The sequence below is a fragment of the Bacillus rossius genome, chromosome 3, assembly GCF_032445375.1.
Source record: "Bacillus rossius redtenbacheri isolate Brsri chromosome 3, Brsri_v3, whole genome shotgun sequence".
Taxonomy (NCBI): domain Eukaryota; kingdom Metazoa; phylum Arthropoda; class Insecta; order Phasmatodea; family Bacillidae; genus Bacillus; species Bacillus rossius.
The window spans coordinates 91222573-91250385 of record NC_086332.1 but is presented as its reverse complement, the minus strand read 5'-3'; the positions used below and the strand labels follow the sequence as shown (position 1 = coordinate 91250385).

The following is a 27813-nucleotide window of genomic DNA, read 5'->3' as shown; positions in this document are numbered from 1 at the left end:
AATAATAGTAATGACAAGACAACAAATTGACTAACATGCAATGTGAGATGGAGCCTTTTAAACTCTTAGTTATTTGAATGTGTTTTATTTTAATCATTGATTGGTTCTCGCATTCAGCAAAGATTTTGTTTACCCATTAAATCCAAGGATATTAAATAATTCTCTAACAATCTGAACAATTCAACGAAATATTTTCTAGCAATTACCCTGCCTATTACACTTACCTTAAACTGATATTGAATTAAGACTCTTAGATTAAAAAAAAAAAAATTAAAACAAATCTACTAAGCACGAATCAAGAAAAACTTTGAAAGTGTCATTTCCATCATATTTTCACTTCCAAAATATTTTACATGAAAGATGTTCTTTACTTTAAAACCATTTATTATCTTGTACATACATAAAACTCAAATTTTACTTTGCTATGCAAGAAAAAAAAAATTCATTTAAATGAAACAACATACTTTTCCATCAAACTGCCTGGGTCACCAAATGCAAAAATGACTAGAAATGTGAACAAATAAAAAAAATATTTGTGCAACGCGCTCAAGTCGAACAGAGTTGTGATGCAACGATCATGCCGGACCTACTCGCCCTCAGCACGCCGCCAATCCCTCGTCAAGAGGACACAAAGGGAAGGCTTGAAGACAACGCTGGACCAGCCAGACAACGGTCCTCTGTTGGACTCCGAACCACGCAGATGTCTCACCTGTCCAGCCTCAATATGGCCTCGACGCTTCTTTCGAACGCTTCAGCTGCACTTTCAAGCGCTTCGTGCCGATTTGGAAACCATTCATAGCTTGAATTGCTGCTTGTGCACTCACAGGATTGTCATAAGACACAAAACCTGCAACAAAAAATTTATTGCAAAATTCAATCCTAGCACATTTTAAACAGATTATTTTTTTATACCTACATTGTTATACATACAATGTTATATGCACATAACAATCAGTCAGATGGAGTTTAATGGATTTCGATAAGAAAACAATAACAAATAAAAGTATAAAAAGAAATACAAACCACATAGGACAAAACAAACAATGGTCAAATACAACATTAACAGTATAAAAATTTTTAATTGCATTAAAATTTTTAATTGTTGGTTTCGAGAACCTCAATTTATTAAACTAAAACATTCACTACATAAGATTAATACAAAAGTAATGTAGTAAGCAGTCTATGCAGGGCCGCAACTAGGGGGGGGCAAGCGGGGCATACGCCCCGGGCGCAAAGCTGTGGGGGCGCCGAAATCGCTTGCATTGTAATTCCTACTAGTGGGTTCATGCATGGAAGTTACAGTAGCACAGAAACTGTTACATGTAGGTACCGAAAATGCTTAAATAGCACCATTTTTCCGTGGGAGGGCCCTCAGACCCCCCGCATTATTGGTGTGGTATGTGCAAAATAGAGGGGGGGGGGGGGGGGCGGGGGGGGCATGAATCAATTCATGCCCCGGGTGCCAGAGACTCTAGTTGCTGCCCTGAGTCTATGCAATGGAAACCCAATTACCTAAGTGATTGCCTTTTTTAACATATTATATTAATGATTCAAGACTTCATATTTTAGTTTTTACTTGCTGCTTTGTAAAAATTAGTAGTCAAGTCAGTTTAGATTTTATGATTCTCAGTAACTCATTGTTAATTTTGGCTTTTTTTTAGTGATGCAGGAATAAACAGTAAAACAAAGAAACCAACAAAAAACAAACAAAAAAACCTACAGACAAAAATTTTAAAAACAATGTGTATGTTCCAAACATTATATTAGCTGTTTCCAATAGTTTTTCCATAATTTTGTGCTCGTACAGACTCTTTACCTCAAACAGTTTTATTATTAGTAATAGATAAAAGCAACTTGTTTAAAAGTTTTTATCCAAATGCTTGCTTTTCCTGGACAGCGCTGCAAGATTAAGGTTTCGAATGTGACTCAACACAACAGTAAGAAGCTCATGAGAGTTTTTGGTGTCTTTAGTTAGATGCGTGAAAAATGTGACCAATGCTGCAAAGGTTAGGTAAAACTTTCCAGGTTCCTTTGATTCCCTTATCTATCTTGGCTCTTCGTTTACGTAATTTTTCTCTAAGGGTGTCACTCCATTCCAAGCCTACAAGAACCAAGTACTACTTATGTGTGCTGTCTACCCGGAGCAATTCAGCAAGTTCTAAGTCCATGAGTGAAGGAATGTGCATCATTAACCCATGGCAATTTTCATCATTAACAACCTCTATGGGACTTCTGGTTTATGATTTGGTTACCAAAAATTGATAAAAGTTGAATGAATGCCTCTGAATAGCTTCAAAGATTCAAAATCAGTTAATCAATTCAAAAAAGAAAAAAAAAATTGTTAAGTCTTTTTTATGTCATACAACCAAATCCATGTGCTGCTAATTTATGGTTCTTTAAACAAGTGTTTCTAATATCCTATCACTAGTCAACCCATGCGGAATTCCGCAGTGCGCATCAAATTGTTTTGTGTGGCATTCCATTCTTTAAAAATTTGGGAGAAATGACATTTTGAAGATGAATAGAAAAAAATAAACGGGTGTTGGTACAAAAGAAGACATGTAATTGAACACATCAGTACAAATAGCTGTTACACATTTTTTTTTACATAAGTATTATGTATATTCAAAAATACCAATAATATACGGGTTTACAAAACCTATTTAAATACAATGTTGGAAGTGATGATGTGATCATTGTTCACTTTTTCGTTGTATGTATCTTCAATACTAACTGATGCTATGAGAAGTAAATGTAAGTGGTTATGTTTGTAGGTTATATTTGTGATACAAAATATCAACAGTAATTTCAAAAGTACTTACTCATAAGAAAAGTCTGACGTGCCAGAAGTTTTGGTTAAGTAGTTTATTGGTGGAATTTTTTGGTTAAGTTGAAGGATGCTCTAAGATTTTTTTATCATAAGTTCTGTTTAATATGACATAAGTGCAATTTAAAAAAGAAATATGTAAACACTGATGTTTGAAGTGGATATCCAATTCTATATTTATCAAATCCGATTCGATATCTATCGAAAAATCGACGCATCCATTAAAGGACCTCTTCTTAGATGATTTTAAATCTCAAATTTAAGAGAAGCGGTACATTTTTAGACCATGGGTCTATTTTTCCTCATTAGCCAGCACGATAAGCTTTAAAATGAGGGGTAAATCATGGAATTTGATAAAGGAATAAGGAAGATCACGCGGACCGACAGGAAAACAGGCTAGAGAAATAATATATAAATTTCCTTTCTTGGTCTGATTTTTCCTGGAGCAGTTTTGATTTTAGTTTTTCTGTAGGCCAGTCCTTGTCTAGATGCTGTGCTAGCTGCCATGTCTAAAATAACCCTTTATCGCTCTTTGGCTTCGGCTGTGGGGCCCAATTCTACGAGCACACACACGTGGCACTCTCTGGCATGCCATGCAAGTCCTGTTTGATACGAGTTGCGGTCCTGGCTGATGCCAGCCTGGTTCCTACACTGGAGCATGCGCTTGCTGAAGATGGTGAGTGGACATGCAGAACTCCTTTCTTCTACTTCCCCCCCAAGCATTAGCTGCGACCACTCTACCCCCCTCCCAGGGTCCTCACTTGGCCCACCTGCAAGACACCACAAACCCTTCCTCCATTTCCACTGACACACCCTCGTGTATGGCACTCTTCTCCACCCACGAGACCACCGCACACCCTCTGTCCGCCAAAATATCAACTACTTGCTCCTTCCCTATGCCTACTTTCCCACCTTTTATACCGTCTATCAGCCACTTTGGCAACTATATTTGACCACCTATACCTCTATTCCACGCTGTGTGTGCCATCTCCAGACCTTGTGAACTACTCTATATTCCTTCCCCACTCGTCCCCTGACCCTCCAGAGCAGTTGGGTTGCGACCACTGTTCCAGCTCATCTGCCTCTTGGCTTTTACTTTTAGAGAACTGTGGTGGAATTTTTATCACGGCACACAGTCCCTTAACTGAGGAAATTATTTCCCACTGGTTATCTTTTCTTGCTCGGATGATCGTTTCATCAATTCTTCAATGACGTAGCTTCCAATAACACCTTCAAGCAGTAAGTGAAACTTAACACCCTACATTTATCTCCCTTTTAATTCAGATCCTTCTTTGCCAAGGTCATATCCTATTGAAAGTTTTTTTTTTAACACTGCTTGCTTCTGCTCAGTAGGGTCCCTGTTTTGGAGTCTGGATTTCTACTTTGTGTCCTACTGGGCCAGGGGCACATTGCTATTGAAGCGTTTAGTTTGGATTCCCCAAACGACTCCTTCATTACAGAGGGCACACAGCAGATAGTTCTAAAGAATGTGAACTATTACCGTGTTTTCTTCACCAGTTGATTTCAGTACCAGAATAACCAATTTCGTAACTAAGAGTCAACAACCATCTAAAACAAAAATAGTAATCATGAAGACTACCAATGAAAAAATAATTAAAATAATTCGAGCATTTTGAAACCTAAGCAACTCAATAATGTATAAGATTTCTAAATACTACATGAAAGTTGGCCCAAATTTTCCTTTATATTACACAATCTATGTTCAGCTTTAATATATCGCTGGTCCTCTAAAGCAAAAGAAAACCAACTATTTATCATTTAATGTGAGAAAAACAAGAATTAATCTTCTTTCATTTAATTACCTGGTAATTTTTTTTAGTAGTAATAATACCACAACACACAGACACCAAGGTACAGTCTGTATATAAATTAAATTTCGTTTGCCCCTGACCTCTGGTTTTAAAACTAAAAATTATCATTAAGAACCAGTAAGCTTTCCTGAAAAATTAATCTCTAGGAATCCTGTATAACAGGAAACTGTCTAAAATATGTAATTAATTTTATTTATGTAGGTACGTATTTTTTGTATAGAACTGCAGCAACATCAGCAAAGTACAATTTTGAGATAAAATTGTTTCCGTTGAACTATTTTCAGGCAGTTGGGCAGCCTAAAGTGTCCCTGTGTGTGAGGGGAAATGGTGGGTGATGCAGGTGACCTACAAGCTAGGCTAGACTCACCGAAACACTTTGACAAGTTGGTCTGCTTGTCTATGAACACTTTGGCAGAGACAACGTTCCCGAACGGCAGGAATGTGGATGCTAAGTCAGCGTCGCTGAACTCCTGCGGGAGGTGGTAGATGAACAGGTTGGCACCCTCGGGACCCTCTATCTGCTTGCCCGCCGGTCCGGAGCCCGGGGAGCCGGCACTTGCCGCTGAGCTCGCAGAGTGGCCTCCGCCACCGAACGAGGGGAACCCTGCTGCCAACATAAACCACACTGTATTCCCTCTGTTCCCTTTCACATGAAGCATTCTAGGTTGTCTTGGCTGGCTACACAAAGATGCAAGTATTGTGCTTGTAAGGAAAATACTGATCTTAGCCTACGTTCACACAATTCCTCTCTTTGCTCTTTAATACGATTCTAAGCAGAGATGATAATTCACATAATGTATAAAGATGTATGGTAAAGGTCTGAACTTAAAGGAACAATTAGCCATAAATACAAAAATTTGCACATATAGAAGCTATGTATTTTTCCCATGCTGTAAAACAATGTACGTGTAGTGCATAGAAATATCTACTAGGTATATATTAGTTACTGTATTTCCATCAACATTACATCTGGCATCCAACATACATCTCCTGCAAACATTATGACGAATATTTTCTGAAATTATTCCCATGCCCAGTACAGAGCTTACAGTAAAGTCGCTAATCTTATGATTTTTTTTTATAATTTTATAGCCACTAAGGCATGACCTGAAGTTTTGGACCTTATTTACTTTCATTCATCTTTTTCCAATTTACCCATTTCCTTTCTCTTATCTAAAAACTACATGATGAAAAAATAAACTATATTCTGGGTAAAGAGAAGTATTATTTTTTTTAACTAGTAGAAAGACAATAAAAAGCTTACAGAAAACCTTAAATACAAAGATTACAATTTTAAATATGTATGTGCGTCACACTAAAATCAAATGTTACCAATTTTTTCACATGTATAAAGGTTTGAAAAGCCTGTTTTTTTTTATAACTATGCAAACATTTTACAAATGAGCAGTTAACATGGAAAGTGGGTTGGCATGGGAGATAAATGTCAATACTGGAATCTCTAAATGCAATACTGTATTCATCCATGATGAAACATAGTTAATACATCCAGAGGAAGCCTTTGCTCATGGGTCATGGATGTACAGCAGCCAAGCAAAATAATTCAGAAAAACAATTTTAACGTTTTAGTCCCTTGCCCTCCTGACTTAAGGGGTCTGCCTCGTCAGGAGTGCATGTGTGTTGGTGAGGCGGGACGATAAGCGCGACTCTCGCTGGTATTTATAACGCGGTATCGCCTATAAGCACAAGTTCTGAACTGGCGCGCAGTCTTCTCGTCATCACAGGATAACTGCGAAATCTGAGCGGTGACCATAACATTATATGGCGGAAAAATGAAGATAAAGGGGTAATGCAAGTCCCTTAAGTACTTTCAAAAATCTGTACCGGTTGTTTTAACGCCTTAAAATTACTTTGAAAACATGCATTTTCGCCATTTTAACTCTAATAAAAATACAGTTTAAAAACTTAATCCAAAATCAAAAGTACTCTTCGGCCCTCAGCGAACTCTTAAATGCTTTTCGTAAGCAGACCCCACTCGGATATCTTGAGTAGTTATCAAATCACATTGTTTTTCCTGAAGCTCTGCGCACCGCATGTGTGCCCGGGTAGGCGGGGCCCTTAAGAAATTATTTATTATGTTTTGTAGTAAGTTTTAATACTTTGTGAGTTTTTTTGGTATAATGTAATTAACGCCTGATTATATACAATAGAAGAATTCATGGTTTAGTGACGTGTTTTGAGCGTAATATTTTACATTAGTTCATGTATTTAGTCATTTCTTGTATCGTACCTGATTTAATTTGATAAAACCACTTAAGGTTATTTTTACCTGTTTTTTGCTTGCTTACTTGAATTTAAAGTGTACTCGCACATTATTTTTATCATTTGCTATTGCTCTTTGTCTGGAAGCAGACTGATGCTACATGTGTCCAAGTTTCAGCCAGCACAATAACAGTAAGAGCAAGGAAGCAAGAACTCATGATTTGCCTTGTGGATAATGTTGTGTTGAATGGAAACAGCAAGGAATCTTAAGAGGTTTTCATCCAGTAAAGTATCTTGTTATTGGATATAAATTTAATGATAGTCTGTGACTGGCTGTTATCAGGTTGTATTACACGACTGCTTTTCTCCTCTGTGGGAGAGAAAGGCAGCTATGAAAGTCGTTCCCTCGTCATGGTACTGAAGGTAGTGTCAGATGATAGTATGCAATGTAATTTGATATAATTTTGTAGAAGGAAAAGTTCACGACTGATGTCCAGGCGAAATTTATTGCGAATATTTTTTTTGTCCATACATGTAATTATTATAATTCCTTGACCAGAGTCGTAGGTCAAAGCCCACAATGACGCAAACGTGAAATGTTTTGTTGTAGATCCGAATGCACCATTTGTCTTAAGGGACATCAGGAATTAATATCAGTAACAAATAAAATTGGTTTCATTGGACATTCGGTACCTACGAAAAGTAAATTGATTTAAGAGCAGCAAATTTGTTTAGCGAATAATCTAGATCGTGTTTTTGTCTTAAGATAGATGCCACTATGCTTGTGAATTTCAAATCAGGAAGAATGAAAATAGGTTAAAAATCAGTAAAAATTTTTCCAGGAAAATAATTTTTTTCCTAAATCATCTAGAGTAAACTTTTCCTGGAAATGAACAATATTTTGAAACTCAACAATTTTTTCAAGTGTTTACATGCATGTAACAGTCTGACCACTGAGCTGGCCGGAGGTCTGGACTGTTACAATGTAATAAGATATGTTATGCAACAGACCATTAATAAATATTCTAAAACAATTATGGGTACAGCAAAAAATTCTTTGTATTTATCATGTTTATAAAGTTGTGTTAAATCTACGGGACCTTCAGAACTAACAGGTAGTGATGTGTCTGTTCTAATTTTTTTTTCCCCGGTTCATAAAACCTGGTTTTCTGTTAATCTCCACACAATTTCACATTACACGCTGGATGCTGGAGTGACAAAGTACTTGGATGTTGTAGCGACAACAGAATTTAAAAATGTGAATCTGAAGTAAGCACAGTATTTGAAGAGCAGGTCTGAACACACTCGAGGAAAAAGTGGTCCTTTCTTGTCGCTGGTAGTTGCAGCTGGAATGTGATTAGCTGATGGGCCCAGGATTCCGTACACAGTCACAAGCATCGGGCCTGAGCGTTAGGAGAACGAGAGCAGTTATGGAGAGACAACCAGCTGGTGGAGGGATGATGTAGCTAAGAACATGCTTTCTTGGTATTTTGGTCGTTAAGTGAGTATTTGTGGGAGGTGAGCCTCACAAAAGTAGTAGTTTCTGTTGAAGCAGTGATGCTGGCCTGATCATACCCTACCAGGTAATGGCTGTTTCCATGAGGGTAAAATTTAAAGTGGCAGCTACTTCAATTGAATTATTTGCAAAGTTCAATGAATGATTACTGTCAAATTAAATTATCTTTCTAAATTTCCTTAGTTTCCACGTATCAGTCTCAAACTGAGGACAGAAATGGTGTACCAAAAACCTAAACTGTGGTTTAGATATTTAAAATGTGACATTGCAAAACCCCTGCCTTCCCCAACTTTCAGAGTATTCTTATGATATAAAACTTTTCAGTATATCAGCTGTAGTGACCCGGTGTCAGTAGCGGCCCGGTGTTCATAGCTGCCAGACGTGTGTGCGTGCGCTCCGCCTATTTCATGAATCTATAGTTGTTTTTAATAGTGAGTATTCGTTGTTAATTAATAAAATTGATTTCCCGTTTTTTTTTCACCCCAAAACAATGTCTTTACCTTTAGTTTTAGAGCAGGCATAAACACAAGTATGTTCATATCTCCGCCTGAAAAGATGGAATCCAAAGAAACCAGAAGCCAGGAGCAACCATCGAAAGAAGTATTCATGTTGGAAGTTTCAAATACGGATGAACTAATTAAACATGTGAAATTGCTTAGTGATAAAGTAGATGAATTAAAAAGTAGAAATTGGTACTGAAAACAATACTTAATAATTCGTGTGCATAAACAGCTAAAATTAACACAGGAACCCATCCAAGTAAAACTAACTTTGTGCATGAAGAATGCCTCTGAAATTTATTTTTGTCTTGTTCTTAAGAATCCATCCAATATCAAGAGAGCAGACAGTGTCGAAACTCCAGCCGCCTTAGGTAATCGTAGCCTGACCCTTAACCCACTTTCAAATTGGCGGGAATAGCGCTAAGTCAGGAGCTCTAAAAAAACATGTTTACGACTAGGATTTCACTTTAATGCAACATGCACATTATGTCGAAATTCAATGGGATCCCAGACAAAAAACATGATTAAGAACTAAGAGACCATGAACGCAAGAAAATGCCCATGCAAGTGGACATTATAAATATCTCTACACTCAAACCGGTTTCCAAATCAGCTTTCAAAAAGACAGCTTTGTCACTTGGCTTGAAACAAGAACAAGAGATTATTGATTAGATTTAAACTGTTGTACCTGAATGATGCTAATGGCATTAAATAAATGTTTAAATGTTTGTTTGAAGGATTCACGTGGTTAGTTTTGGATTAAGTTTATAGTACCTTCTGATATATTTTACTTTTTAAAACACAGTAAGATGCACAACATTTTTGTTAGGATTCATGTTCTTTGGTTAGGTCATTTGTATGATTAAAGTTGTGCTCAGCCCATGTTGGGCACAGTGGTACGTCACTGTTTAATTTACATTTACTTATAATACATTTTGTTTTTTTAATATATTTATATGACATGTTCACAACATTATGAAGATCAACTTCTGTGAAAGCTAGCATTTTTAAAACTACTTAAACAAGTGCAAAGCAGATAATTCTAGAGATAAATTCAATTTCCCTCCATATTTTTTTATTTATTTACAAAAGTTTTGATGCCAGTCAAACAGATCATATAGTCCTTAATAGGCTGGCACTACACACAAACACTTATTTATGCTCTGTAATTTCCGGTCTAGTTTTTGTTGAGAAGAGTGTAATTACCATTTAAACGGTATTTTAGTGTATCATTACAAGTATCAATAGTTCTTGTAGATATCTGGCAACTTCATACTATTATAAGTTACCAGACTACAATAGATAATATTTTACGTAAATGAGTCATGTAGTACCATTTATTTATTAAGAGCAGCAAAATTCAACCTTCTGCTTGGTTGCAAACAATTCTGAGATATTTTTTGTACAAGCATAATATTGACTTTCAGTCCTACAGGAAAATGCAAATATCTCATTTGATTTGTGACATGCCTACAAATGACTAGAAGACGTAAATGGTAAGCAAAAATATATAACATACAAACACACACAACATAGAAACAAAAATACACATAGAGAATTACAGAAAACAAAGAAATTATTACTATGACACTCAACAACACTATAGAAACACTAAACAACACTAGACAACACTAGAAAACTCAAGATAATGTAATATGGTATTATTTAAATTAATTATGGTATAGGAAAGATTTTACACTTATTTTATCTCATTAAGAAAAATAATAATTATAATTAGTAAAATATTTCATGACTATATGATGATTTATTATTGTTAATTTACATGATAACTGTTGCAAGATGAAACTTTGATACCAGGAGTTTTCAGTAGATAACTAATATTCAGGTATATTTTATGGCAGTTACAACCATTACATTGTTAGCAAAGAACCAAGAAAGGATAGTAAACCAACATCATTATTAAAATTCTCATTTTGGATTGTTATATTGATTACCTACTTTGTTTTGGACTATCAAGTACGTCTTATCAGATTTACTCATGTTCCAAATAACAGAGCAATACTCTAGTTTGGATCTAACCAAAGCTAAGTAAAAGACTGTAGCAAAGCAAGATCTTACCATCCAAACCTATTAAATAATTTGTTAAAAAAAGATTTGTTTTATGATTAGATTCAATACTAACTTAAGTTGTTAAGGATAGTGTAAATAACAGCTGTTAATAGAATTTAGAGGTGTGATAGTAAAGCTTTTTTTTTTAGATTGCATTTTGCATTAATGCAAGGTTTCAAGCATTTCTAATAATTAACTATGTTTTATTTAGTCAAGCCACTAAAAGGTTAATTTTTTGCCTGGAGCTTAGGTTTTAATGTGCAGCCACATATTTTTATACATTGTTTGCTCTCATTCTTTGTCTGAAAGCACGATGATTCCATGTGCCTGTTAATTACATATGCATAATTTATTAATTTATTTTTTTTATTTAAGTTCGTTACATGCCCACCAACAGTTGGAAAAATTTTAATAATAGTGGGAGTACAATGTGATGAATCACATGGACAAAAACCGCAAGGAATATTTGGAGGTTTTCGTATTGTAATATATCTTGTTATTTTTATTGAAGGCCTGGGATTAGTTTTTAGATGTATCATGTGGTGAGACCTTCTTCGTGAAGAATAGCCATAGCCATGAGATGTGGTCATGGTACCAGGAGGTTGCGCTGGGTGATGACTCAATAAATAAATATAAAAATGTAGTGTGAAAAGCAAATTTTGTGACTGTGATCCGGGAAACGCAGATTGAGAAACTTTTTTCCAACGCATTATTATATTTGGATGACCAAAGTCATCTGCAAAAGCCCACAACAAGGCAAGATTAATATTACTGTTGATCAGAGGACGGATTCTTTTGGTTGTACTCAATCTCGTCAGACCTCTGGAAGCAATATCTGCAATACATATTTTTTTTTTTTCTGAAATTTCAGTAATAGTTTTAGAAGCAGCCAACTTTATTTTGTGATTTTTTTTTTGTGAATAATCTTGTCCGTGTCTTGGTCAGGAAATGGCCACCCTTATGACCTATGAATTTTTGAAAGGAATAAATAACCGTAAAACCAATAAATGTTTTTGTGTGTGTGTGTTTTTTCTTCTTCAGGAATCGTAATTTTAATGGAACTGAACAGTATTCTCGGCACTCAAAAACTTCATTTTAGTGTTTAGGTATGCATTAGTCTGACGAAATTAAGCAGGCCGGAGGTTTGGACTGTTACAAGACCAACTACAGAATCTAAATTAGATGCATATGTGTATAGTTTTCAATGAGAGCAAGGATTCCATTATCATTCAATATAAGAGATTCTAAATAACTATGAAAAAAAGTTTTAATAGGGTGAGATACCTAAATCTTTAAAATATCAGAATTTGATAATTTACTATTTTATAATTAAAATCAATGGGCAAATTCCTACAGAAAGTTGTGGTAGTGGTTTCTCCATAGTGAAGATTGACCACGTTTACGTCACACCACTTAACAGAAAACATTTCAATCTGAAAGCAAGTGGCAGCCATCCAATTAGTAACTTTTCTGTATATTTTTATATCATCTATAAATAGATTTAATTATTTGATAGAGCTTGCAACGCGTCATTCGGGATTGAAGTTACTGATTGAAACACAGAATGAACGGTCCATGTTTGCTGAGCTGAGCCGGTGGTCGGGGAGCTCACCGGAGTACTGCTGGATGCCGGCGTAGGAAGTGAGCGCCTCCAGGCCGGAACCGTTGTGGGCCCCGAGGCCCGAGCCCAGGCCGTTGATGGATGCCATGGAGTTGAGCGGAGTGCCGGCCAGGCTGCCCAGGGGCATGCTAGTGACGGGGCTGAGGGAGCTGCCTCCCGCGCCCGGCCCCGTCAGGGACCCTGCAACACCGCACCAGTGCTCCGCTGAGCACGCCGGCTCCTCCTGGCCACAGCCACTACACGTGTTCTGCCATGTTGCGTTCAAATTTCTGTGAAACTGAGGAAGCAGATCTTTAGTCACATTACTGATGATTACAGTACCATGGTGCCTACTAATACCTGGTGAACTAATTTCAGGACTTTTTCAAGACCTTTTAATTAAACTTTATCTGAAAGTTTTTGAGGTGAAACTTTTTTGGGTGCAATGAAAGTAAAATTTCAACGCTGAATTAAATGCAAAATTTTAGTGAAACATTGTTGTGAAACGTTTCGGAATCAAAGAGGAGAATCGGTTGTGGATGGTGCAGAGAACTCTGGCCTCGTTCCCTTGAGCGGGCTCCCCGTGGCAGCATGTGGCTCAGGTGTAACCCTGCCATGGTGCAGGGATAGGCGGGTCACGGCGGTAGGGACCCACCTGACGCCCCCCAAACTTGCTGGCATCAAGTAAGGGAGTCTTTGGGCAGAGGGAAACCCAATGGGGTTTGAACTTATTGCACACCGTGCGACGAGCCATATTCACAAGAAAGTGGTGTTCTTTCAAGTACGCATTATTTATTTACTTGTGTAAATCAGTGTTGTTAAACAGTTTTATACGAGTATTTTCCAAGTGAAACTTCTTTGGGCGCAATGAGAGTAAAATTTCAAGGCCAACGTTTTCATGAAACATTGTTGTGAAACATTTATGATGCGAAAAGTACAGAGAATACATACTTGTTTCTAACTATTGTGTAAAATAACATTTCAATATTTTAAGTAGTTTGCCAGTAATTAACTGATTAATAATTTGGTTAGGTTAGGTAAGCAACATTTAAAATATTGTAGATTTGTGTAAATGCTCGGTTAGGTTCAATAAATTAAAAATATTGTAAACTATGTGTGAAATGTTGCTTACGTACATTTAATATTTTACCATAAAGCTATAATATCAATAATAGTGTAAATATTGTGTAAATATTAAAAAATTGAACTGATATTTTTTCTATAAAGTTTTCAAAAAATTGTCTCCTTTCTCTCTCTGCCATTTTACCCCTTACAATATATTTACGAGTCAAGGTTTTAACTGACAAAGTTTCACTTCTATTACATGTATTGAGTTACACATGCTCTTTTTTTTTTATTATCAAAGGATGATTTTTAATACATACAACTAAAAATTAAACATGAACATATATGAAATTTTGTACAAGTTGCAGGAAAATACCAGTTATTTAAGTGAGAAACTGTTAACCTTTTCAGAGATAATTTCCACGTGACTTAAGTGGACACTCAACCAACCATTTATATTTAAAGCGTGAATATAAACTGCAGCAAGGGTCAAAAAAACAATTTGAGTAAGCGAAAGGTTGTTGAAAATTGAAGTTTTTTGACCTCCAGCACCAGTGCTGGTTATTTAGCAAATATTTTGTGACTTTCGCGACTAGTCTAATTTCTTTACTTTTTCACGGTTCTGGGAACTTTTTGACCATTAGACACCCTGAGTACACATAGAATGCATACTTTGCAACTGATAAAATTTGCAACCAAAATTAAAATGTTTATTTCTGTAGTTAAAAATTTGTTGAAACAATTACATAAAAAAAAAATAAAAACCACTCAAAATGATAGGTGAGACAAAGCCTTAAATTAATGGAATCACGAAAATAACTTGGTAAGCATTAAAGAGTCATTCGGCACGTTGGAATCAAACAACAGCTCGCTCACTTCACCAAATGAGCAGAGCTCCTTAGAAATTGTGGCCTCCATTGTGTGGCAAACGCAACCAAATGTGCATTTAGGATTTAGAGTCGTAATATAATTAATAATACACAATATCAGCCTATTTAAGTATTTTATTGGAAAGCAGGGCTAAACATACTAAAATCTGCCTCAACTGAATCCAATAAATCTTAACTTTCAAAAGCTCCACAATGCAGGACACCAGAAAACATGCTCTTACACTGAATGCAAGCAAATGAACTTTTTTATCAAAGTAGCATGAATATTATTTGAGAGCAAATGTGGTCTCTTTATAATTGATTAAATTATTGGATAAAAAATTCTTCAAAAGAGAAAGAGTCTGTTTCAATTAAAACTAGTTATTTCAAAACTCTTAAAGAACAATCTGCTAAAGTGATCGGCTAAAATTAACATATTTTAAATATTAGCCAAGCAATATTCTTTAACACCATCTAAGTAATGCAGGATAGGAGTTAAAAAAAAAAAAAAAAAAAAAAAAAAAAAAAAAAAAAAAAAAAAAAAAAAAAAAATTAATGTCCCATCATCAACATTGAATTACATTAACAAACACTAACTTAAAACTTAAGTAAAAATAATATATATACTTATACTACACAAGTAAATATATATGCATTATACATACATACATACATACATGTATTTACACACCAATACACAAACAGCACAGTTAAAGAGGACCATCACCAAGCCACAAAATGAGGATACCGAGGGGAAATGCACAAACACCATTTATAAGTATATCATTACAATTAGGCAAGTTTTCATAAGATGTACATTCCTTTATTTTATTCAAAAATAATGTTTCATAAAAGTTTAATATTACTTTAGTGTACTCAATATTATCACACGAGGACTATCATTTCACCAGCAAACACAGGGAGGACAAATAATTTTAACAGTAATTTTACACACGTCATTGATAATGGAGACTAATAAGATTTTTTAAAGCTTTTTGTAAAAATTATTATACGCTAAACCAACGAGAACCTACATTAGTTACACAAATCCATTTACTGTGAGGACATCATTTTTATACAACTATAACTTCATAAAACACAGCACATGCAGGAGGAAGGTGTTTAGAGTCAGTAACACAAGACAGAATACTGAAAAATTGGGGAAAGCAAATAATAAAAAACTGCCCAAAATTAACTCAATGATTACGTGAAATCATGGGAACGGAAAAAAAACCACTATCAGGATGCCTAGACCAGGATTCCAGCCTAAATCATCTGAAATGTAAATTTACTATTTTTCTGTGTAGAAAGGAAATGCAATTTTTACCCACAAAGTATAGTATTCAGCACCGATCATTCAAGGATTGTTGGTAAAAAAAATAACTCTGAGAAATAAAACATAATATGTAAAACAATGTTTCTATGGTGTAAAAAGACACGCCACTTAGAAGTATTGATTTTTTTTAACTGGCAGCATCAAATATAAAAATAGCTCGACCACAGAAATGCACAGCAGTATACGAAAACAACCCATTTGATAAGTCGCATGCCGCAAGAAGCAAAATTTCTTGTATTCAAGATAAGTTGAATGATGCAGGTTAACAGATAAGTGTTTTGCCACCGAGCCATCTTCATCTATTAGACATGATGTACTATCTTGCTGCAACTAGTTTAAAGTAAAAATATTCTTTTACTGTGCCTTGTTTCTTTGGATCAGATATGTCGTGAATAAAGAACACATTTAAGTCCTTAGGTTTTGTAACATTAAAGTGTACTTAGTATGTATAATAATGGTGGATTTAATGATCACCCACATACAGCATACATTTTAGAAGATCTTATGTACATTAAGAAAATCTCAAAACACAAAACAATTAAAAACTAATAGACAAAAATTTATTCAGTTATACATGCCTTTTTAGACTATGAAGTTAAGCCTTAAATGTGTAATTTTAGTGGTCTCTTAAACATTTTGTCTTAATCCTATTTTTAGTTTTACAGCCCTACTCAGATCAATGATTAAACAGACCTATTAAATGAGTAAAGAGTATTCTTTGTTTCATTTACAAATGTTACTAATGTTTAGCAACTCAGTGAGACTTGTAAAAACTTACTTACTTACTACCTTGGTTAATAAATTACATTAGTTGCCTGGGAAAGTCAAACGCATGGACCATCAAAACAATGTGCACATGTTATAAACTGCTCAAGAATTCTTGAAGGTGTCCGATTGAATATAGCATTAAAAAACCCATTTTGCTTCCCAATGGTTTGATTTTTTACATGTATTTTTTGGCAGCAAAAAAAATTACTAAAATGAGTTTTTTCACTGATGTTATCAGGTATGAAAAATTTGGTGCACTGTTATGTTAGTAGGATAGGCATATGCAAAGGAGCATTCATCTAATATTCCAACATAAAATGATAGGGTCACCACTAAAGTCCCATAGAGGCATATAATGCTAAGATTACAATGCCAGTTCAGTGCCCGAGGCATACAGGCAAAGAAGCATGTGATGTGTAGGCCAGTGTTATTAACTAGCTGCCCGACCCGGCTTCGCACGGCTATACTAATGGAAAAAAATTAAGCCACATCTCCCATTTACAGTAATGGTAAATAAAAAAAAATTCAGTGAAAATTTATTACAATGCTGTATAATGTACCAGAGAGAAAATGAATAGCACCGATGGTTTCCCGACTCGTGCACGCAACGTACAACTGATGTACCCTTACTTCGCTACGGCAGTCTACAGGCAGATCCCTCTTGCGCCGCTCATTATACATGCCCCTCCTTGTGGGTACGCCACTGCCGCGCGATGCCCGTTGCCATGGAGACGCAGAAGTCATGAACAATGCAAAATCCTGTTCTCATGCAGACAAAGTACCCACTGTTGCCTGGTTTTAACCACCCATGGGATCTAATTTTCGGAAAATGTCATCCTTCGTAACATAAGGAAGATTACTGTGAAGTTTAAAGTCTGTAAAATATATATACTTGAAAAAAGGGCAATAAAAAAAACAAATTAAAAACAGAGAGAGGAAAAAAAATAGTTTAGGTTTGCGATTTAAAGTGATAAAAAGTATTTAAATACTAATTGAACTCTTATGAGGGTACTGATTGCTTCGTTGTTAATATCACACGGGTGTTTTTTACTTGTATGGGAAAATTAAGAATGATAAGGCATCTACTGCGTGGCAACAATGTTAATAGGCAATAGGAAATAAACTTCAACACACACTTCGTACGTGTACTGCATGTTGTATCTAACACCCTCCAACGCATTTGATTCTAAATTGGACTTTTAGTAAGGATACCTAGTGTTATTGATAATATAAATAGCCTATAGCCTTCCTCGATAAATGTACTATCCAACAATGAAAGAATTTTTAAAATCGGACCAGTGGTTCCTGAGATTAGCGCATTCAAACAAATAAACAAACAAACTAACTCTTCAGCTTTATAATATTAGTATAGATGCAGTCGTGCCTTTAAACCTCGTGTGTCCAGCCAGGTAGCCTCCTTAAACTAGCCAGTTGGCAGTATACTATAAATCATGGTGCATTGTGTGCAAATGCATGTATGCATGCATGCATGCATGGAACTGTGCATGTACGTATCTTTTTTACATTGATGAAGTGATCATATGAAGAGGGTAACAAGTATGTATACAATGAGCATGCATCACATGCATGCATAATTAGCACTTTGTGTGTGAACATTGTATGTGCATGTTGTGTATGCATAGTGTGAATATTGTGTACATTTGCATGTGCATGTATTCTGTGTAAGCTTGTACATGTTTATGTGCATGTGAATGTGTTAACATGCATGTGTAATTGTGTACATGCATGTTTATTTTTTTTTTCAAGTTGATGATGTAATCATATGAATATTGTTTAGATATTGAATCATTGTTGCCGAGATGTGACAACAGAATAACCAAGGGAGACTTGGCAAAATGATTTTGCAATTGTTTGCTGCTGCTTTTCACAGCGGTATGTTGGAGAAGTTAATTTTTCACAAGTGATTTGCTGAGAATTGAGCATCAAACCTTTGGGCCAAGAGCCAGGAGTCAGAATCACCGAAGCAAACTCGAGACCTCTATGTTTAAAAATTTTTATTTTCAAACAAATATACTTAAAATATGTAATGTTGTAGTCTAACCTGAAAAAGAAACCATGCTCTGAATATTATTGTAACCTTTTTACCTTGGTTTATTCCCACAACATGTTCTATGTGGATGGATACTGGATCCTCTAATACTCATTTAAATTGACTTAAATATTATACATCAGAGGTTTGGGACATAAGGCACATTTAATTCCATGAAAAATTTCATTTAAATGTAAATGACTTAATCAGTACTATATTGTTTTATTAGGAAAAAATGTGCATTGCAAGATAATTTAAATATAAAAAATATATCATGGACGGTTATTTACTTATTTGTTTTAAGAAAGCTACAATTACCGGTAAAAAAGCTAATGTTGACAGATTCATTTTAAACAGGTCTCTTTTACAGACATTTTAAATGTTAAAGGTCATAAAGATTAATGAATTCATTAAGTCTTGGATTCCAAGCCAAAGTCATGAGTAACATGTAGACTTTTAAAAAATAAGAATAAAGATGGTTCTTATCGAAGACAGCGGACAGCACGCCAGCGGCTAAGACTGGAGACAGGTCATGAAGCAAAGAATCTAGTCTCTGCTTCCATCCTAAATGCATTGAGTGAAAGCTCGAAAACTAGAAAGAGGTGAAGTCAACAGAGCAGAAAGGCACTGAGGTCCGATGCTGTACTTTGGGACCCACAAATTATCTGGGTGGTTAGGAATCAAGTCATGATTAAAACAGAGAGGAACAAATGAAATTGAAGAGAAATCCCAGTAAAAAAATAATTATAAGCACTAATTCACTACATTTTGACCTGGTTGAAGAAAAAAAGGAAATAAATGTACCTTCCCTCACCGACTACATCCTATATAGCAGATGACTTCACCAAATTTTATGCAGAAAGAATCACTACGGAAATGTTGCGATGGCCTACCCAAAGACAAAATGCCTCCAGTGTGCTGCAACAGCATGTAGTTCTCCCAAGTATGCCCTGAAGAGCTCAACATAGGGACTGTAGTTCGTAGTTCTTAGTTCTAGCCACAAGAGGGCATTTGGGGGGGGGGGGGGTGCTTGGGGGCTTCACAAGAGCAAGCCTGGGGGGGGGGGGTCAAGGGAAGGGGGGATAGTGATCAGAGAATAATAAAGCATGACCCCAGAGGTAGAAAATGTAAAAGTGGCTGAGAGCTGTGCTGTCACAGCAGGAACGGTGATGCGTCATCTCAATACGTAGACAGGATGTGCGAGACAGTGCTGCAAGGCGCGCTAGTCTAAGCATCCGTGCAGCACGCAATGCGATAAAGAAGACACACACGGGCCAGCACAGTACGATGAGCAAGGCACGCTGGCGTGGACTCAATGTGCATGTGTCAGAAGTTGCTCGGGCTAACACCTCTGGTGGCCAAGAGAGAGATTTAGAAAAGTGGAGGCCCGGAGAAAAGACAATTAAAAGATCTTAAAGTATTTATATTTTATCAACAAATAAAAATAAATTCCCTAATAATTATTACATTAAATATTGTTAACTTATTTAATTAAAAAAATATTGGTACCATGAAATTAACTTAGAGGGGCACAAATCTTTTTACAATATTTAATTTAAAATACAAAAATTTACTTATCTGGATGTCCAGAATTTGTATTACAATTTATTATGAATAGTATAATTTTGTTGAAATAGCAGTCAGGTCCTACAAGCTTAGATCTAAAAAGAGTGTGTGTGAAGTGTACCATTTCTGGAATTTTGAGTAAGAGGGTGAATGGATTAAAAGGAAGCTGGTGAAAAAAAAAAATCACTATTTCAACTTGCACAATTTTTAATTCAGTAATAATGCACAATTTGAACAAGATCAAATGCATGCATATCACCAATTGTATCAAGCAATTTTCTTAACATCCAATATGTTCACCTTATACAAATATAATTTTATTGTGTACAAAAAATAGTTGAAGCTTCTTTAGAAATAGTAGTGTATTTCCTTTTAAACAAACTATTTTTATTTCTTACCACAATTTTGTATAATATGATATCGGCTTAGTAACTTATACTGTAAACTTTTTTCCAATACTTATTTTTATTGTAAAATTCTTATATATTTTTTTTTACTAATTGCGATATTCTGAATACTTATTTTTGTGTTATTATATTTGTCTGTAATTGTATGATTCTGGTCTCTGCCGCGATGCTGTGCACTCACCTTCTGTACGTAGGCCTTTGTAGATCTGCTTACCTGCTGCGTAGCAGGTAGTGCCTAACTGCTGTTGGTGTCGATGGTTGTGGAGTGTCCATGTAGGATGTATTCTCATGAATCATTACTGTACAAGTCGTGTGTGTCGTGCCCACCGCCCAAGCCCTTGGCTGTTGGTGGGCATATAACAAAATTAAAATTAAAAAAAATATGTAGACCAAGAGGTTAGATAGCTCCTAACTATATACATTGATGTGGGGCCAAGTGTTGGTTTGCGAGTGCGACATGACTTAAGGGCACACGGACCCATCTAACACTCCTCGCTCAGTACCTCATGTAGCCCAAGTGAGGTAAAACTATATGCCCCTGATAGTTAATAATACGTGGGCTCTTGCGGCAAATATTATTCCTTTAAACCTCCACGCATTCCCACGTGATCAAAGAGAAATAATAATTAAAATCAGATATTTCATTACACACTTAATGACAGTTAAATAAACGTTATATAATCAGCACGTATCAGTTTATTTCCAGTCTGGAGCATCCACGTGGTTGAATGAGATCTTCACATTAGTTTTAAAGTCCCTGAGAGGGTTTACATTTAATCAAGTTAAACAAGTCACCCTAAAGAGACATCCCCAAGGATAAAAGGAGTTTAATTTGAATTAAAATTTAAACAGAAATAAAGTATCAGTAGCACACAACAATGAAATCCACAAGGTGCTACAGTGTCTGGCGTGGAGAGGAGATGGTCATGCAAGATAAGTACAGGGTGTCCATAAAAGATTATTTGCAGTTTCAATGAAATATTAGAACAGTTTAATTTAGACTATTTACAACAAATCATAAATTGTATTGAAGGTAAACTAGCCTAGTTTTTCTAACAATACATACACCTTTAGTTATACGGTACACATCCAACCTAAAGTCCAATTCTTCCCACACACTGGTTAACAAGTCCGTAGTAATGGAAGAAATAGCCGCTTCAGTTCTGTGTTTCAACTCTGGAAAATCATTAGGTAGCGGCAGAATGTAGACACAATCGTTTATAAAGCCCCAAAGGTAAAAAACTTGCATGGTGCTACGTCAGGTGAACGTGGAGGCCAGCGAAACAGAGCTCTATCGTCTTGACCATTACGACCAATCCAATGATCAGGGACTACGATGTTCAACCACTCTCATACAAAGAGATTACAATGGGGACCATAGTCATTTGGCTTTAAAGCATGTAGCAACTGTAACCAGTCCGTACACATGTGTAAACGTGTTCGTAAAACCTTCTACACTGTCATCTTTGTCAACTGAATTTTAAGACTTGCTTTCCGAACAGATTTCTTAGGACTACGCAGACAAGATGTTCTGACACGGTCAACATCCTGTATGGACACTTATGGTCATCCCTTGCTTTTCCCTTTACAACACATCCGGTTGTTTCGAATTGCCTATACTATCTGTGGATATTTTTTCCACATGGGGATCACAATTTAACTTGAAACGTAATGCATGCTAAACTGAAATTACCGATTCACTCAGTATTTGTGCATATGCTCAACTGAAACTGTTTGAATTACTCTAATTGTGACCTTGAACCAACACACTTTTAACACAGTTGATACCATTGAAAGTTGAAACTGGGACATTCTTTTATGGACATACTCCATTCCCACACACTGAGCATTCATTGGCTACAAGTGTGTAACATGACATGAAGGTCTGTGAGTGGGCTGGGACGTTGCCCGGCCAGCGCAGCCATACGCAGTAGTAAAATATTGCAAAGAAACCAACCAACCATGAGCCATAACATGTTTAGGTTCTGTTCCTTAAGGTACACAGCCTGCAATGGTGAAGTTTTTAATAGTTCATTCAACGTAATACTCTAATACTGCATTTAAAAAAATATGTCGCAAGGTGATTTTAAGGTTTGGCAGGTGATTTGGTTCAATTTTTGTTATCGAAAATATCTCTTTTATAATGACAATAGGAAGGTAATGTTAAGCATATGAAATATGCAGTAAGGATCAAACATCAAAAAGATGTTTATTAATAGTTGGTGGATATAGCTATTTACTCAGAATTCTCATGTTTTTTGGGTTCTGCATGTGCTTGCACATGCATTATAATAATTGCTTTCGGAAAAACCCTCTCAAAAAATGCATGCTTAGATGATCATATAACTGTGTGTGTAGGTCCATACACCTTCTGTAGGTCTGTGTATATTAATGTGTATGTGTACGTACATGAAGGTAATTTTGTGTGCGTGGTTGTGATGGTTTGTGTGAATCACTATAAACTTTAGTTCTGCCCTGTCTTTAACTTTATAAAGTTTATGGAATTTGATGTTTGTAAGTGTTTATGTATTATATTTTGTGTATTCTGTTTATAATGTTGGACATTCCAACACATGTATTTGTTTACCATATAGACTTAAATATTCACTTACATGCCTATTATTGAAGTAAATTTTTCACCACGAGAAATTAGTTTTGTTCACTAATAAAAGGGACAATACGTACTCTGATCGGTTCTTTTTAAACTATAAATTTTATGCTAAAATAAAATAAGAAATCAGCATTTAAACTGCTGATATTACGACATCAGGACTGCTATGGATAAATATAACTACAACACCAGGACGATAGTTTCAAAGGTGATGAAGAACAGGTAAATAAATATAAATTTGTGGTTGTTGCAGGTGTACGCAAAAGGAAAGGAAGAAAGAATCTTTTACAAGATCCCCCCCCCCCCCCCCCCCACACACACACAGACATTATCCGCTGTGTACCCTCTACGAATATTTAGAGTCCTGGCGAAGGAGCCTGCTTGCCCTTCCTTCAAACACCTCAAACTATCCCCTCGCTAGCATGACAGGGACACAGAACCTAAATCCTCCACTGGTTTACTTTGGTCGTCGCTGGTGCTCACTTAGTTGCACAACTGCAGAGATTCCTGGTGTTGCCGCCGAAGCATAGATAAAAATGTTTCTGAAATAATTATCTGTACATTTTCTTGGCGAAATAAAGTGGAGGGGAAAAAATAATAATTAAAAAATATATATTTTTAATAAATCTGGAATGTGGGCACAACAAAAATATGCATAATACCAAGAAATCCACAGTTTATCGCATACAACGTAAATAAATTAATGGTTATTGGCTTAGGGCCATAAGAATAGCATTTCACGAACAGTTTTACTCCTTTAAAATAAATTCAGGCAGTCACTGAACTGTTCATTATTTTGAAAATGAAATAGGTCACAAATTTAGAGGCAATACAAAAGAAAATAACAATACAAAAATAATTTCGGGATTGATTTTATAATTCTGACTCGCGGCCTTGGACATTTGCGAAATAAACATGCTCACCCCACGACAGGCAAAGCTGGGTAAAATGAGGGGGAAGTTGGAAAAACATGCGCACACAACTTGCAAACTCACTTCATGCTAAGCACATTCTGCAGAAACTGATAACAGATGTTAATAGCGAATCACAGCATCTCACCTGAACTGCCAGCCTTCCCGAGAAGGGCTGAAGTTACAACACGTGGGCAAGGAAGGGCACAGTATGCAGTACACAAAACAGAAAAAGAAGTCACAACACACAATTACCATCGTTTTAAATAGATGACCATAACAATAATAAGTTAACTTACAATTGAATTTTCATTAAACAGATCCAGTATTTCAAAATAACAATGATAATGTCGAAAATTCCACTCCCCAAATTTTCATTACTACTATGGTGCAGTCAAAAGAGACATTTCTAAATGAAAATGAAAGTCCAGAACATTTACCCTGAAAATCAACACGTGTTCTGGCCAAAGTGAAGGCAACTACTAAATATTTTGTCACATCTGATGAATGAAAAAAACCTTCAAAAGGTGAAATCAAGAGAAAACATACTTATAATTAATTTATACCAAAGTAATTTAATAAAAAAAATCTGCAGGTATGTTACACAAATAAGGTATGTTACACAAATAAGGTATGCAATTGGCATTAGACAGAGAAAAAAAAACTTTGTTAAAAGAATTTTAAAGTACTAAATACTCAAGAATTTGGTTTGTTGGTTTATAGTCCTCTTTACAAGTACCACTGGCTGTTATAAGCCAGATTAGGCTACTGCCTCATAAAGCAACAGAATCATGACCCAACTAAAGAAAAATTATTTCTGCCCCTAAGCTTATTAGTATCCTTAACTATTAATTCATACAGAAAATATTTAAAGTAGCGGTAAATTTAAAAGTGTGTGTTAGAAGATCATTAAGTAGTCACTTTGACTTTGAACTTTCTATGCCCAGAGGACTCGAGCTACGTTTTCCTTTGATTCCCGACACTCCTTGTGTTGTGCTGCTCCTTGCATACCTTCCCTTGGTCAGTTCAGTACAGTTGTGTGCACGCGTGGGTTGAATTCCCGTATTTGAGTTTTCATTGACGTAAATTGTCTATGCAGCAAACAGGTCATTGCCAAGTGGAATAGATTACTTTCCCTTTAGACTGTGATGGGAAATATAGTGTGAATTATCCATAACTGTGTTATATTTTATAAATTTGGTTTTGGCATCCCATTGCTCAGAATTCTCTACATCGCGTTGAGTTTGAAGTAGCTCTAGGCTCTCCGTAATTTTATAATGATCCAGTCTGTGTTTTTCAATGTGCCTTAACTTTAGGTTCTAGTACATATAATACTATTGAATTTTTCAGTAAAGTTAATTTCTCTTTTTCAAAGTCATTTAAGTATACACAACTTTAATGTAATGACAACCGTTCTTAGCTACCCTAACCAAATTTTGTAAGTATTCTTTGGTTAGCAGTCATGTGGTAATCATATCTTAAGTGTTGTTTACTATGGTCCAAAAGGCCTCAAGAGTAATTATTGGCTATATAAATAATATTCATGTTTTGTAAAACTTGTTATATAGACTAAATAAGGTGTGAAATAAGCATTTTTTTTTCTCTAGCTTAACTAAATCTAAGACTGCTTTAGAATCCTGACCCAAAAGCAAGATGCTGATTTTTATTTTTGTGTTTTTGTGCCTTTATTGCAAGTGCAAGTGCACACACATTTAACTGTGTGTGTTAAGCTTCAGTGCAAGTAAAAAAAAATACAAGCAATAAATATCTAATTATGAATAAAATTTAATTATTTATTTCTCAGTAACTACAGTTACGAAAAATAATAAAAAGCGACACATACACATACCTGCCGCCGAGTTGGTTAGGCTTGACAAGGCTGTAACACACAGAAAAGATCATACAATGGAGGTTGCAAAGTGGCAGACAAGCGAACGGTAGTGGAAAGGCACATGTATAACTACAAACTGACAAGTGTTAGCTGCTGAAGGGATTCATGCATTTTTACAATGATTAAGTGGTATTCACACAAAACATATTTTAAAAAATACTACAACTACGTACTTACAAACATGAACATGTCCAAAACACAAACACAACCCGATACCTCAACATCTACATAAAGAAAACTTTCTCAAAACACACTTTATTATTTACACTACAAGTCCCCCATGCAAAATGTCTTATTTGAAGGTTTTCACTTAGCTAGTGCTAATTTCAGTGTTTTAGTTCAAATAAAATTTAAGTACGATAAATATCAATATATTTTTGATAATGAATATTGTGTTAGAATAGCAAGACTGAGGAAAACTTTTCTTTCAACATTTTTGATTACATTTTAAGTATGTAGTATATAAATATAATTTTTTTTAATGAACATGCTAACTGTAGGTTTATTTGACGATACAAAATATCACTATAACTCCCTTCATATAAAAATATTGCATCTGTTTCAAGTTATTATACCTCCAAAGTGTGGTATAAAATTTTTTTGTTTGCAAGCTTTTTATACACAGTGTAATATCACAAGAAGTGGATAAATTAAGTGTTGAAGGACAAATATATTCATTACTACCTTAGAAGGCACAGTATTATATCCACTTGAAGTTTTTTTTTAAAACTTCTAAATACTATCTAAAACTTTTATCTGATAAAAATTTTTGATTCAAATAACCTTTGCTGCAAGGGGTAACCAAACTGAGTTTGCAGAACGAAAAATTCAATATCTCCTTAGCAGACATGATATTGAGTTTCCAGAACGTTCTAGATGAAGCTGCAATTGAACGGGCCTTCCTTCCATCCTGTAATGTTTAACATAGTGGTGCAAAAAATCTAGGTTGGCAGCCATAGCAATGGGCAGGAGTCCGTAAGTGTGAGAGGTTATGTGCTGGTTCTGCAGTAAACAAACGGGATATTTAGGGCAATGAAAATCGCAATTCATAGGGTGGTTAAGGATTATGTGCAGACTTAACACATCCCTAAATGTAATTGCTTGACAACGCATCTGTTTTGCAGTTCCTAAGTCACATTTATTATGAGTGTCTAGTGTTTATTTTTTGTAGTGATTAGCAAACTATTCATTGTTTGCTTATTTTCTAACTATCAAACCTTTCCAGAACATATATTATCCCGCAGTCTGAACTTTAGCCATTCTTCTGTTCACTGTGCATATTAAACTATGGAAGTTCCATCAGAGCTAAAAGTATATTTTCACAAAATATGTAAGCATTTATTTTGTTCAACAAAGACTTTTAACCTTAAAGTTGATAAATAAACAATGTGATATGCAACCACTTTATTATACTTTAAATATATTTAAATATTTGTTATTTCGAAGAGAAAGTATTTGAAATTGAAACAAATACAAATAATAAACTATAAATATTTTATAGTTGGTTTTTTGAATGCTCACACAGACCTAGTTATCACTTTTAGCTCATTACTAGTATGAAAAGCATACCTACATTAATTAACTCTTCACAAATTTAAACCAGTAATTGGAGATAGTATTCCTTCACATAGGTATATTTAGTACAATGTATCCTCAAAGAGCAAGTCAAAAAACTAGCCCAAACATGCAAAATATGTTCTATTAATGGTTTACACTCCTTGTCTTTACTAGTTGCAGAGTACATGAGGAAAAACATGCAAAAGACAAAATATGG

General features: G+C 35.4%; 1 protein-coding gene across 46 annotated transcripts in view; it reads right to left on the bottom strand.

The window, feature by feature from the left end:
* The window catches only part of LOC134531020 (CUGBP Elav-like family member 1), a 1002129-nt gene that overhangs the window by 38614 nt on the left and 935702 nt on the right, over window positions 1-27813 (bottom strand). For 5 of the 46 annotated variants that reach the window (XM_063366466.1, XM_063366484.1, XM_063366497.1 and 2 more), the window contains 4 exons: window positions 25998-26027; window positions 12578-12766; window positions 5027-5263; window positions 710-847 (listed from right to left, as the gene is read on the bottom strand). In XM_063366466.1, coding sequence (XP_063222536.1) covers window positions 720-847; window positions 5027-5263; window positions 12578-12766; window positions 25998-26027 — 584 coding nt within the window. In that variant the 3' untranslated portion in view covers window positions 710-719. Of the gene's footprint in view, window positions 1-366; window positions 848-5026; window positions 5267-12577; window positions 12767-24296; window positions 24324-25991; window positions 26028-27813 lie in introns of those variants that run through there. The other 41 variants (XM_063366473.1, XM_063366485.1, XM_063366487.1 and 38 more) reach the window with 14 other exon arrangements.